Source organism: Trichosurus vulpecula, chromosome 3 (assembly GCF_011100635.1).
Source record: "Trichosurus vulpecula isolate mTriVul1 chromosome 3, mTriVul1.pri, whole genome shotgun sequence".
Lineage (NCBI taxonomy): Eukaryota > Metazoa > Chordata > Mammalia > Diprotodontia > Phalangeridae > Trichosurus > Trichosurus vulpecula.
This window is the reverse complement of record NC_050575.1, coordinates 160,919,688-160,934,911: the sequence shown is the minus strand read 5'-3', so window position 1 is coordinate 160,934,911 and position 15,224 is coordinate 160,919,688. Positions and strand designations below refer to the sequence as shown.

At 36.1% G+C, this 15,224-nt stretch overlaps 1 protein-coding gene across 2 annotated transcripts in view; it reads right to left on the bottom strand.

Annotated features, from left to right (window-relative positions):
- The window catches only part of STXBP1 (syntaxin binding protein 1), a 91,875-nt gene that overhangs the window by 58,900 nt on the left and 17,751 nt on the right, over positions 1–15,224 (bottom strand). For both annotated transcript variants that reach the window (XM_036750542.1, XM_036750541.1), the window contains exon 2: positions 2,157–2,206. In XM_036750542.1, coding sequence (XP_036606437.1) covers positions 2,157–2,206 — 50 coding nt within the window. The remainder of the gene's footprint in view (positions 1–2,156; positions 2,207–15,224) is intronic.

The following is a 15,224-nucleotide window of genomic DNA, read 5'->3' as shown; positions in this document are numbered from 1 at the left end:
TGCTTTCAACTACTCTTACTAATCCCAATACACAAATTCATCTTTTCTAACAATATTCTTTTTAAAAAAAATTAACAAAAAAGTATTTCTTCTCCTTCTTGTCTTCCCCCCACCACTGGAAAAGAAAAAGAAAAAGAAACCCTTGTAACAAATATGCAGAGAAGTAAAACAAATTCCTGCACTGGCCAAGTTCCAAAAAAAATCTCTCAATCTACACTTCACTTCCATGAGATACCATGTTTCAGCATGAATTCTTTGGAATCCTGGTTGGCCACTGTGTTGATTAGAGTTCCCAAGTTCTCCAAAGTTGTTTGACTTTACAATACTGTTTCTAACAACAATATTCCTTCAATAAAACTGTATGGATATTAATCAAAGAATACTACCACATCCAAAGAATTAAAATTTTAAGTAAACCAAAGGACAACAGAGAGATGCATGGTGGGTATAAGCTGTTGTGTATTACCAACGACTTGTACACAAAAAGTGGTGTAAAATTTATTATCAAGAAAATGTATACACTGAAAAGGAGATTGGCTAGCCATGTAGTTAGGGTGAAAGACAACAGCATGAGTGCTATACCAATACCTATAAAAATAATGAAAGACCTAGAGGAAGGCTTCCAGAGCACTGGAGAGTTCCTCTATGAATCACACTAAAGGAAAAGGAACAGAAAGGGTATAATCTGTAGTAGTAAAGGAATGCCTACATCAATGAATTTATGGGTATATCAGAATATTAAAGTAAGATACAACTAATGTGGCTTCTTTAATTTGGGCATAAACTTTTAGAATGAAAACAACAAATATTATTCTGAGAGCAGATTTCATAAATATGTGCATACTCATTCTTGATATCCCAGCTCAGCATCCAAACTCCCCAAAATATACCTCGATCCAGATCAGCAGAAGCTTGACATTTTATTCCTAGGTAAAAATCAAACCTAAAACCTCTCTTATCTGCACTAATATGCTCAGCTGCACTAAGCTGTACTTCCTGCTATTCTATTTCACCAGGTAGCACCAAAACGGGGAGGCCAGGAGGCCTCAAGTGGAGGGCAAAGGGGGGCATCCTTGGTCGTTTTCTTCCCTAGCCAGATTAGACTAGAATGCTTACTACCTCAGTAAAAGAGAGACTAGCCAGCATTTTCTGAAATAGAGTCCTGAATACTGCTAGAGCAGCAATTCTCAAAGTATAGGCTAAGATTCCTCAGAATATCTGAGACCCCTTCAGGGGATCTTGAGGTCAAAACTGTTTTCATAAAAATACTAAGATATTTTACTTCCTAATATGGAAAATATCAATAGATATAAATCATTAACAAAATCTCTTTTGGGGGTCTTCAACAATTTTTAAGAGAATAATGGAATCCTGAGACCAAAAAGTTTGGGAACCACTGTATTTGCATACTATTACTTTTGGCTTGCAAATGGGAGAAAAGTGAAAATAACTTACATGGAATTCCCTTGGGTGCCTTAGCCATTGCAATTAAGATGGCTGTTTTGGTTAGCTCATTTGATTAAAGAATGGTGCTAAATGGCTTGATTTCTAGTTCTCTATTCCATGGCCACAGACAATAGGGACTAGCATCTCACAAATGCATTATGGATGGTTCTGGGTAAGCTCTTTCTACTGAAAACAACTGATCTTGTTACCTTTGTGACTGGAATGGCAAGGACTTAGGGCAGGGATTGCCTCTCAACTACCACCTCTGTGTAAATCCAAACCAATGAGTGGCTCTTCAACTATGATTATGACATACAGAGAATACTTTCTCTTCTTCCTTAATCAATGATATTTTAAATTAATTAGTTTTTAAAAATCAAACATTTTCCATACCCTATATATCACCAGTGTTACTTTCAATACAGTTTCAATATGGCATGTTAATTTTACACATAGCTATAATTAGAAAGGAGTTAGATTAGGTGATCCCTAACGTCACTTCCAACTCCATCTCAATACACAAAAAATATGCAAACAGAAAGTCTTCTGGACAGTTCTTGAGCTTTTCATTTACCCTCCTCTAGCCCAGTGTCTGTTACAAAGCAGCCTACTCTTTGCATACAGCCAAGTGTTTCTTTTTTCCCAAATTGCTCCATATTAACATTGATGTCAACTTACTCTAAGATTCCCAATTCTATTATTCCACTTACCTTCCATTCTCCCTTCTTTTTCACCTTCCTTATCACATCATGCATAATCTCTTTAAAAGAAAAAAAAAAGAAAAAGACCACATATTAGTTAAGTAAAAAGAATACACGCAGTTTTCCCAACAACCTCAACACTTAACAACACATGGACTAAGTCACTTATTTACTTCAAGGGAGAAATGCATGACTTTACAGTTATGCATTTCAGCCTACTTGAAGACTGGCCCATATTCCACACATATTAAAGATACCTCTCTTTTTCCCATTAAATTACAGTAGTAAATGAGAGCCAGTCAAGTAAAATGTTATAACAAAGGAAGAAACCACAAATTGTTAGATGCATAAAGAAGGTTTCCTTTTTTTTTTTTTTTGGATGGGGAGAAGCGGGACCGGTGTGGAAGAGCCGATAAAACTTCAACTGCTACAATGCTTGACATAACATTTGGCCTCTGTAATTCTATAACTCTTATTATGTGTATAGGGTTGTGATTTTGCCTTTTAGAACTTTTAACTATAAGTGCTATATTTTTCCACCCTGGGGAAGGTAAATGAATCATTATTTCTTGCTATAGAATGCATATTATATATATATATAAACACATTTATGCACAATTATATTAATAGGCAGTGTTTATTCCCTTCTTAGGATCTGTGGATTAGGAATTTACTCTTCCTCCCCTACAGAATCTGAGCTAACATTTCACATATGTAATCCCAAGGAAAAAAATGAAGTATCTCTATGAGGCCTCTGATGCTTTAGAGGCCATTCTCTTGGCAGATAATTGGCATGTAACCTGTTAAGATTAACTGTCCCTTGCTTTTTGTTTTTACCCCTTAAATCAGTGGAGAGAGTCTCCTTCTCTTTTTTCCAACGATAACCTCTTAAAGTTTCCACCTAGACTCAGTCCCATAAGCATCTGGCAACACAGAACCCTTCATGTCCTCCTTGTTAGCCAACCTTTAGTAAATCAGAGAACATTCCAATTTCATACTTTCAGGCTCCTCAATCAATTATTGGACACAAAGATCCCAAAAATAAATCTGGAATCCAAAGTTGCAAGTAACACCTTGCCACCCACCAATCACCATCCTAGAACTGCCAAAAAGGAGGGCATGTCAGAGATCAGACTTTTCCCATACAAAAAGGAAATGCTGAGAAGCCATCTTTGAAGCTGTCACATCAACCCAGCATGGGGAACAGCCACATTATCACCCCAATCTGGACACAGGTTTGGAGGCTCACTGCATCCCACTCCCAAATCCAGACAGCTGAAAAGAATATTTTTTAATAAATCTCCTTTGGATATATAAGCTTTTTCTAAGTTTTCCTTTTCCTCTCCCTCACATAGATGCTTGTGTTACTTCACAATCACTCATTTGGAGGGGCATTTGTCACCATCTGAAGGAAGTTAAATAAGTATGAGAAACAGCAAGTCTCCTAATTTTTAAACTCCTCTAATTCAAGGGAAGCTAGGTAGCTCAGTGGATAGAGCTCTGATCTGAGAATCAGGAAGACTCATCTTGAGTTGAAATCCAAATCAAAAATATTAAAAAATCGTGGTATACTCCCAACCTTGGTATTCACTGTCATGTACTGCAATGACATATATACAAGGATATCATGTATCCAAGGATCAGGAATCCCATGGCTTAAAGGAGTTGAGAAAGAACCAAAGATATTCTGGCACAACCAAATTTCTTCAAACTATAAGGGGTCTCAGGGATTATAGTTAATTTTCATTAATATTATTATTCCTAACTTATTATTTTATGCTGATTATCATACCAACTCATATTTATAAAGTACTTCAAGCTTTACAAAGTCCTTTCCTCACCACTGCCCTATGAGGTATTATAATAATTTCTTGTCATTCAGTTGTTTCAGTCATGTCTGACTCTTTGCTGACCCATTTTGGGGTTTTCTTGATAAATACATTAAAGTGGTTTGCCATCTCCTTCTCCAGATTCACTTTACAGATGAGGAACTGAAGCCAACAGGGTTAAGAAACTTACCCAGGGTCACATAGCTAGTAAGTATCTGAGGCCAGATTTGACCTGGGAAGATGAGTCTTTCTGACCAGGCCTGACATTCTATCCATTGGCTACCTAGCTTGCCCTATATAATAACTTACACTTACATTAAGGGTTTTTGGTTGACGCTGTTCAGTCTTCTCAGTTCTATCTGAATCTTCGTGACCCCATTTGGGTTTTTCTCAACAAGGATATTAGAGTGGTTTACCATTTCCTTCTCCACCTCATTTTACAGATGAGGAACTGAGGCAAATAGGGTTAAGTGACTTGTCCAGGATCATAGAGCTAGACATGTCTGAGGCCAGATTTTGCTAATTAATTTGTTTCCTTTTTCCCTCCCTTTCTCCCTCACTCCCTTCCTTCTTTACTTGGCAAGTCACATATATATACATAAATATATAATATATATACATACACATATATATGTATGTACATAATACACACACATATACATACAAACATGTGCTTCATTCACACAAAATATTTAAACTGTAAACCCATCTGGGCAGGGATAATATTTGATTTAGTGTTTTGTACTATACCGTTTTTATTTTCGAGAACCATTTGGCTACATCATTGAACAATTTGGATAAACAACATAATATAGCTCCTATAAATATTCAATTCAAATATCGATCACATAAGGCTCACCCTACTTGTCACTTACTTTAGTAATTAATGAGATAATGGATTTTGAGCAGTCAGGAAGAAATGTGTAAACGTTGAAAAATAAGTAGAAATGTGACCAATTTCTGAATCAGAACCAACACACTAAAAAGTGCCACCAAATAGCATTTGCAGGTAGTAATCATATGAAATGTTAATGCAAGGAATGAAATGCATTGTATTAAGAAAGAGAAATCAGACTTCATTTGTTATTACTTCAGTTTTTTTTAATGGTCAAATGCAATCCAAAAAACAGGGCAGGCAATGAGAATCAGAAAAGATATGGAAACAGATTAACCAAATAGATGATTTAAAATATCATCCTGAGGATTTATATATAATCAAGAAATTAGCCAAAGTAATATTAAAAAACTACTATTCAGTTGTTGTTTGAGAATACAAGGAAAATTCCTGAGATCAGATATTACTAAATAATAGCCAACAACTTCCTGCCTTTTTTTTTTCAGGGTGAGGGAAAACATGGAAAAGAACATAGCCTAACATGGCTTTCTGAAAAACTAACCCTGCCAAGTCTGGGTACACTCTGCCTATTATTTAAATATGTACTATAATTCATAGACTCATAAAATCTGAGAGCGGAGAGAAAGCTTAATGATTACGAAGCCCAACCACTTACCCAAAGCAGGAATCTCCTCTGTGGAATCCTTACGAGCATCATCCCGCCTCTCCCTGAACATTTTATCAGTTCGTGACTTTTTAAGGCAACCTATTCATTCATTTCATTGTTGGATGGTTCCAGTTTTCAGTTATTTTAGATTGAACTGAAATTTGCATAATGGACAGGGATCATGCCTAATTTTTGCATAAGGTCATGCATGTGTATCCATTTTAAACATTAACAGAAGATGAAAGGCTCAGGGGAGTCAGAGAGGACTTCCCATGGATCAGGATCATGTCTTTATCTCTGACGCGCACCAGCTGTGTGACCATGAGCAAGTCTCTAAACCTTTCAGTGTCCCAGATCTGCATCAGTGAAGGAAGTTTCTATACTAGTAACTCCCCACACTAATGAACTCACAGGTGTGAACCAAAAAAAAAAAAAGTTAACAAAATAAGATGCCTCCATCACACATACACATATATATGCATATGGTCATACTTTAAGAGCAAGACCCATTAACTCTACTTTGCTCAGAACTGGCTTGCTGATACCTGAACAATTTTTTCTTTTTAATGTTTGTAGAGTGGCCAGAAGTGGACAGCATTTGTAATAACCACTTGCAGCATAGACAGAGTGAATATTGTGCTCTCTCAGCACCTATTCTTCTAGAAATGAGCATTCTACAGTCCTGTCAACATTCCTCCTGTGAGGTGGGAGGGTGGAGACACACACACACACACATACACATCTACTGTACTCATTGCTAGGCAAACACTAGCAACTCTAGCAACTGCCCTAAGACCAAGACCTCCAGTAGGCTGGTGATGTGCATTTTTAAAATATGTCCCCTATTAATTATGAAAAGATCTGATATACTCTGTCAGAGATGAACCTCTTCTCTGGTTGGTTCATGACCAAAAAAATGAAGCCATTTGAGCTTAAGTTTTAATACTATATTTGCACAGATAGAATTTTTTGCTTTCACTAACTTGACAGAGATGCAAGCAAAAATAACAAGTTCTCAGAAATTTCAATTAGTCATATTTATACTAACTTTGTTCGACAGCCTCGAAACTTGAAAATCTTTGCAAGGCCACATCATGTGTGTCTAAATTCACATAAATAGCAGCCCAGTGAAATCTCATTAATTCCAAGTCTTAATGATTTGGAATTTTTGATAGTTGGATGAGACTGGACTGAGGATTCCCTTTGCTAAGCAAGCCTGAATAAGAGATAGTATAAATTATTACAGAGGTTTCCCTGAAAAAATAATTATTCAGCACCTCCCTGGAAATCTACTTTCTTTCACCCTTTAACGATTTAAAAAAAAAAAACAAACTTGTCATTTCAAAAAATACATAAAATATCTTTTTTTAAAAAATGATATAGCTTAAATTTAATAATTTATTGTAAATTTGTGGGTGTTTTCCTGCATTAAAATTTTAATGAAACAATATTGCATCATGTAATCGTATTGTAAACAAGTCATTACATGCACATATTCCTGCAGAGTCTCGCTGGACTTCCTGACATTTGTGTGAGATGTTTGCCTGCCAAAACTTGCTTGTTAAGACCTGTCCACAGAATTGATGACCGATCAGTTGTAACTTTCATTTTGCGTGTTTATTTGGAAAATAATGTAATCACTACAGCTTTAACCCTGTTACACAACAGATGAAACATGCACCAATAGTTTTTCAAAAATTTCTTTTCTCTTCTTTCCCTATGCTTCCACCACCTCCTTATTTTTATTCAATGTCCCACAACTGTACCTGAGGCTACTATCCCCCCCACCATAGTTCCAGCAGCCCCTCCTCACCCTTCCCAGGGGCAGAATTACCTACTTTGGGAACCTATGAGTTAATACTAAACAAAATCACAGGAGCAATATTTAAAATATTTGAGAACAATAGACCAACATTTCATATCAAATGCCAAGATAAATTCAAACTGGGTACATGATTTAGACATAAAGGGTGATACCATAAGCAAATCAGGGGAACATAGAAAAAATTACCTGTCAGATCTAAGGATAAGGGAAGAGGTCACGACCAAACAAGAGACAAGAGAAGATCACAGGACATAAAATGGGTAATTTTGATTTTGGGAAATTTAAATTTTTTGCACAAACTAAAACAATGAAGCCAAAATTAGAAGCAGGAAAACGGGGGAGGAGAGATTTTACAGCTAGTTTCTCTAATAAAGGTCTCATTTTTCAAATATATAGAAAACTGAACCAATTAATAAATGGTCAAAGAATCTGAACAGGTAGTTTCCAGAAGGAAAAATCCAAACTAACAAGTCATATTAAAAAAACCTCGAATACTATTTTTACTTTATTTTTCATGGTCTGTGTTTTCTGTCACAACATGACTAATATGGAAATATGTTTTACATGACTGCACACGTATAACCTGTATCAAACCACTTGCCTTCTCAATGATGGGGGCAGTAAGGAAGAAAATTTGGAACTCAAAATTTTTAAAAACAAATGTTAAAATTTATTTTATATATAATTAGAAAATATTTTTAAAAGCTCTACATCGGTAACAATTAGAAATGCAAATTGAAACAACTCTGAGGTACTATTTCACACCCATTAGATTGATTTAATACAACAGAAAAGGAAAATGACATGCTGAGGGGATGTGGAAAAATAGGTACATAAATGCACTGTTGGTGGAGTTGTAAACTAGTCCAACAATTCTCAAAAATAATTTGGAACTATCCCCAAAAGAGTATAAAAGTGTGCATACTCTTTGATCCAGCAATAACACTACTAGGTCTGTTTCCCAAAGAGATCAAAGAAAAAGGAAAAGGATCTATGCGTACAAAAATATTTATAGCTCTTTTTGTGGTAGTAAAGAACTGGAAACTGAAGAACGTCTATCAATTGGGGAATACTTAAACAAGTACCTATTTCCCCATGTATAAGACGCTCCCATGTATAAAACGCACCTTAATTTTGGGGCCCAAAATTTGAAAAAAAATGTATTACATAAAGTTATCGAACTCGAATTTTATTCATCATAAAATTCATACAATAATACGATGAAATTCAAGGACCTTCTGCTCATAGCCTTCAGGCATCTTTTGGGCAAGTCTGGTGGGTGTACACATGCTTAGTCCATTCTGTTTCATGAACCTGAGGCACCAATTGTATCCTCCTTTGAAACTGGTAACTTCTTTTTCATCAGCAATTCTCCTTGCCTCCATGCTGAACCATCTTTGTGGACACAGGAATTCCAATTGCCCTTTGCTCTTCAATCCACATCTTCAATTCCCTTTCTAAATCAGGCCATTTCGCTGACTTGCCTCTTTCATGGCCACCTTCTGACGTGGCGTTTTCAGTAGGGTTTCTTCTTCCCGTAGCCAGTCTCAGATTGTTTTCTCAGTTGAAGGCAGACCAAACTTATGTTCAGCAGCACCATTTCCATTAACTTTTGCAAGCTGGATCACTTTTAACTTGAATTCAGCACTGTATGAAAATCTTTTCTGAGACATTACTGGGCAGAACATGGCAAAAATAACCTAATATACTGGTAACAAATGCAGAACAATGAGCGCAAAGACAACAAGCGCAAAAAGCTGGAAATGCAAGTAAAAAAATCTACAACCACTGTGTAAGACACATCCAGTTTTTAGACCCCAAATTTTTCAAAAAAAGGGTGCATCTTATACATGGGAAAATATGGTATATGATTGTGTTTGTGATGGAAGTTGCTTAGTGATTTTTCAGTTGTGTCCCACTTTTCGTGACCCATTTGGGGTTGTCTTTGCAAAGATACTGGAGTGGTTTGCCATTTCCTTCTCCAGGTCATTTTACAGATGAGGAGACAGAGGCAGAGTTAAGTGGCATGCCCAGGGTCACACATCCAATAATTATCTGAGTTCAGATTTGAACTCAAAAAGATGAGTCTTCCCGACTCCAGGCCTGGCATTCTATCCACTGTGCCACCTAGCTCCCCACCTAGCTGTGACAGAATGCTATTGTGACATAAAAGATGACAAAGGAGATGGCTTCAGAAAAACCTCGGAAAACTTGTATGAGCTGATCCAAAGTGAAGCGAGCACTAACAGGAGAACATCATACACAGTAATAGCAATACTATAACAATAATTGACTGTAAAAAGCTTAGCTCCTCTGATCAAAACAATGATCCAAGACAATTACAAAGGACTCATGATGAAATATGATGTCCAACTCCAGAGAGAGAACTCAGAGAGGACTCTGAGTACATATTGAAACATATTTTTTTCACTTTATTTTTCTTGCTTTTTTTTTTAACAACATGGATAATGTGGAAATGTGTTTTTCGTAACTTCACATATGTAATGGGTATCATATTTCTTTCCTTCTCAATGGGTAAGATAGAGGATAGAAGGAAAAAAGAATATGGAACTGAAAATAAAAATTTTTTAAGAAAATTTTAAAAAATATTTGACAACACATTTTTGAAATACTATACTTTTAAAGTACCCAATTATTTTTAAAAACACACATAATAACTACAAATCATTTTTATCCAGACATTAAATAGCTTTCCCAAGGATCTCTACAGGCCAAGGTTTTTAGTTATTCTGCATAATTACATAAAAGTAACAAAATAACATTTTATATTTTTCTATAATCCAGACTTCACAATTTGGACTGCCTTTTTCCCAGTTAGTTCAAATTAGGGAGATCTTCCCACAATCACAGGTATTTGGTAAAAACATTTTGCTAACGATACCAAATGAATTCAATTTATTTTAGGACAGTTTGGTGCAAAAACACTGAAGTTGGAGTTAGAGGACCTCAAATCCTGGCTGTGCTACATATCACCTATGCAACCGTAGGCAAGTTGCTTTAATGTCTTTGAGTCTCGGTTTCCTCATCTGTAAAGTAAGAGGTTTGGACACTGAGAATCTCTACCACTCCAAATCCTCTGAGTTCTACAGGCAGAGTGACTTACCTCAAGCCAAGGGAATGGGAGAGTAAAAAGGGGATTTAGATTTTCCTAATTTTAGTCAATGCTCATCTCAAATGACATTTCTTCTATCAGGACTTTCTTGATCCCAATAGCAGTTACTTCTCTATCAAATTATCTCATATTTATTTGCACATATTTTGTATATAAGTATTTTATACATACTTACTTGTGTATATTGTATGATGCTGGGCAAGTCACTTAGACTCTCTGTACCTCAGTTTCCTCACATGTAGAATGAAGGGACTGGACTCAATAGCCCCTAAATTTTGTTCAATCTTTAAATCTATGATCCTATGAACTGTACTGAGGTTCCTCAAAACCTAAAGAGCAGCTTCTCAAGGCTTCCTGTGAGAGGAAGCAGAACCTAACATCATCTGGGTCCTGCCTGATAGAAAAGGAGTGAACAATGCTTTAAGGTGCCCCTCGCAAGAAGAAAGGGATCAAATCATCCAGGGTCCTCATCGCTACTTCTCAAGACTGGCATATCCCAGTTCATAAAGGCACTATTCTAAAAAGCCTCAATGTAACTTTCCTAGAGGTTGATTAGTAGAGTGATAGAGCTCTTTATTTCCAGATATTCTGGGAAGGGAATAATATTGTAAGTAAGCCATGGCTATTCCTGTCACAGGCCTAAGTGAGGAAAAGCTCTACCCTCTTCTTTTCAATCATGGTTTTCAGGCAATCCATTACTTTTTAAATTTTCTTACCTTGTTTTTGGCAAGAGGTAATGTACATTTTCTTCTATTTTTGATTTTGTTCTAATATTTCTTGTTGTCTCATGGATTCACTGATTTCATTTCAGGAAACCATTACTTGAGTAAGGTTTATCAACTCCTGTGATGAGCTGTTTATTTTGCTCACAATTCTTTCCTCCCAAGTGCTTATTTAATTTTCATTGTTTGGTTTCAGTTTTTCTAGGAACTCTTCAAGACCTTGTGACCAAGTAATTTTTTTTTCAAATGAGATAATATCTGTAAAGTGCTTAGCACAGTCTGGTAACAGTAGGCACTTGTAATTAATGTCTCACCCTTTCTGAGCCTCTACTTGTAGTCATTGTGGAGCTCTCTCCTTCTGTATTTGTGTCTTGGGTGTCTCTGATTCAATAAAAATTCCTTATCACAGCAAATATCTTCTTCTGTTAATGCATATTTCCAGCCTTCATCCACTTCCCTCTGCATACTATGATGGGGCAATAGAGCTCAATGTAGTTCTAATCTGTATTATCTGGACTCCACCAGTTTACAATGACCCTGATATATCTGTGCTGAGAATGCTGGAAGATTTTAGGGCTCTCTATAATTCTCCAAGTTATGGTTCCCAAAATGGGCAAAATAACGCCCCCTCGGGAGTGCTGGAGGGATCCAGGAGACAGTAGTAGCCTCAGGTGCAAATGCGGAGTGCTGAATAAAAATAAGGGTTAACCTAACCCCAGAGGGGTGCTGAGTAACTTTTTATTTTAAAGGGGGAGGTAGGCCAAATAAGTTTGGGACCCTCTGTTAGATCCTTAAGGGTGTCTGAGATCAGTGGTCTATAAGCTTTCAGAGCTCCTAAGACAGCCTTTATGATCTCCATAATTTTCCATCTCCTCAGAGTACTGCAAGTAACTTGCTGCCTTGGACTTCCTCTGTGGAACACTTGGATTTTCCTAACTTCAGTGCGCTATAGGCTCCAGGTGTCCTTGAGAAGTCTCCGGTCTTCAGTGGTAGGCTTCCCAGCCTGGAGTTTAAGCTGGCTCTTCTGGTAGGACCCCTCCTTTGGTACCTGCTGGCTTCTGCCTTTTTGTGCAATCCTGGGCTGGATAAAAGGACTGTAGTTTCTTTTTTGATTTCTCAATCACTCATCCTATCTGTGCACTTTTTATAATCTTTGGAGGATTTGCATGAGAGCTGGGATGTTTTGCTCCTGGTTCATGCAGCTATCTTAACTGGAAGTTGAGACAATCTAATATTGTGCAGATGCCTTTGATCTAAAGCCTTTTCCACCTAATTATCTATTTGTCCTTCCATTAATTCTTACCACTGGCTCATTAGTACAGCCACCTTTGCTAGAGTATGTATAAAGACTTAAGTGTTGATGAAAAAAACTAAGTCAAACCCTAGAAATAAAATAAAATCTAAATCACTAATAATTAGAAATGCAAATTGTGCGTTTCTAGAATATGCTGAATTATATTATTGTATGCTTCAAATCCCTAGAAATAAAGGGTATTCCAATTCCTAGAATTGGAAATTAAGGGTATACAGAGTTTTGCATAGATTTAAAACCCTAGAAATAATACATGTTTCTATAATATAAAAAATTTATAAACATAAAATATTTATAGCAGCTCTTTAAAACTGCACACACCTTTAATTTCCAATTCTAGATTTGAAATATATGCCAAACTGTGCATCGCCTCAACTTCCAATTCTTTGCAACCACAAAGAGAACTGCTATAAATATTTTATATTTATAAATTTTTATAAATATTATATCAATATATATTATTTCTAGGGTTTGAAATATACACAAAACTGTGCATACTCTTTGACCCAGCAATACCAACACTAGGTCTACATCCCAAAGAGAACAAAGAAAAAGAAAAAAGACCTGTACGTGCAAAAATATTTATAGCAGCTCTTTTTGTGTTGGCAAAGAATTGTCAAACTCTAGAAATAAAAGAGCCCATAATTTTTAGGCAAAGGTAAAGTAGAGGAGGTCACTTCATATAAAACCATACTAATAACATCTGTTCCACTTGCTGTTTAGAGCTCCTTCTGTTTCATCCTTTTAAAAACATATTTTACTGATGTATTTTGTTTTTACATAAGCTATATCCCCTATATCTCTCCTTTTCCATCCTCAAAAAGCCATCTTACAACCAAAAATATCTTTAAAGAGGAGAAAGAAAAAAATGCAACAAAACTAATCAATACACTGAAAAATATGATGTTGTATGCAATATTCTACTTGATCTCCACCTTGCAGAGGAACCAGGAGAAATGTCTTCCTACTATTTTTTATTTAGGGCCAAGCTTAGTCTTTATAATTTGCAGCATTCAATTTCAGCTGTTTTGTGCTAGTTGTTCTTTCAATTTGCACTGCTGTAGTCACTATGTATATTGTTTTCTTGACTGCATCAGTTCATGTAAGTTTCTCCATGCTTCTTCGTTCTCATTATTTTGTTTCATTCTTAAAGAAGGCAGGAGCCATTCAAGGAGACATCATGTTATAAAATGCACTGTCTGTTTAATAGTTACCTGATTTCTTTGACCTTAGAACTACATAGCAATGGGATTATATATGACAGAAACGTCCTAACCTTCTGACATTTAGGACTTGGATTACTTTTCAAATTTGGGAGGTGGCCAAAACTTTATCTCATTCCTATAAATAACTGATATGTGAAATGTTGAGCCTTAGATATCACATTTACAGAAAAGTTAAGCAATATCATAGAAATTAGCTTTCATTAATTTTATAGCAACTTGTCTCCTTTAGAGGATTTCTTCTTTTAAAAGTCCAGCCTCTCTTTTTCACAGAGTTTTGAAAAGTCAAAAGACAAGCTAAAAAATTCCTAAAACAAAGTCTTTTCAAAGGGAGAAAACCCCATAACCCTAATGTTTAAACAACAGGACTATTAAGAATTGTTCTTATCTTGGACTCATCATAAGCATCTCCTCACCTTAGATGTCCCAACTATACAAGTGAAGTAACTTTATTTAGAATCACAAAACTTTAGTGCTGGAAATTACCTTGGAGGCCAACTAGTCTAGCCTTTTCATTGTTCTTTGAATGAAAATGAAAAGATTTTCACAGTATCTACAAACAGCAAAAATGAACAAAAAGAAAAAGTTTCACTATCTTCTAAGTATAAAAGTTTTTATATATAAAAACACCAAAGACTTATTCTACTTGTTTTGAAACAAAATTACAATGTAAGCCACCTAAACCACATGTCAAAAAAGGCTATTCTTCCTTGAACAAATATGCCATGTCTATTATCTTTTGATTACTGTATTTCTAATACAGACACAGGTATGAACAGGTTAATCTTCACACAAGACAGTAATTGCTGGGAAGAGGGAAAAATGGAAGGAGGGTATAGCACTACATATGTGTTAGATGATATGGAAAAAAAGGATTACCATTACCCATTAACAACAACCATAAACAAATTTGAAAGATGCCTAGGCACATAATCAATTAAATGCCAGCCTCTATTTGCAGTTTCGCACCCTTACAATCTGCAAAAGAATGTATTTTTCCTGATGCTGACCCTTTTTGATAATCCTGCAGTATTTTTCTGGTATACTGCAGAGTCCAAGAACCGGTACTTTGCTGCTGGCTATGGTCCAAGGAATGGCAGGCAGGCTGTCCAGTCAGATATCTCTCAGACCCACAGACCTACAGATGTAATGTTAATAGAACTATTGTTTCTTATCAGAAAACCAGTTTCCCCAGGTACCATTTATTCTCTTATCTATGGGCTTACAAATGCTGGGGGGAAGAGAAAGCTACTACATCAAGGAAAATGCAATTAGAAAAGGGAAAGGGCAGGGAAGTCCATATTCACCATCATGGCTGAATGAGCTGACCTGATAAAACAAAACACAGGGAGACTAAGCTTCATAGAAACAAGGAGAGTAGGTCATCTATTATCAGAAATAACCCGTAAGAGCTGCTTCCTTTAAGCAAACCATGTTTGTTTGTAAATGTCAACAACACATAAGGCTAGCAGGAAAAGGAAACATCTCCAGCCAACTCTTCCAAGTTCAAGTACAGGAAAGAGGTGGAGCA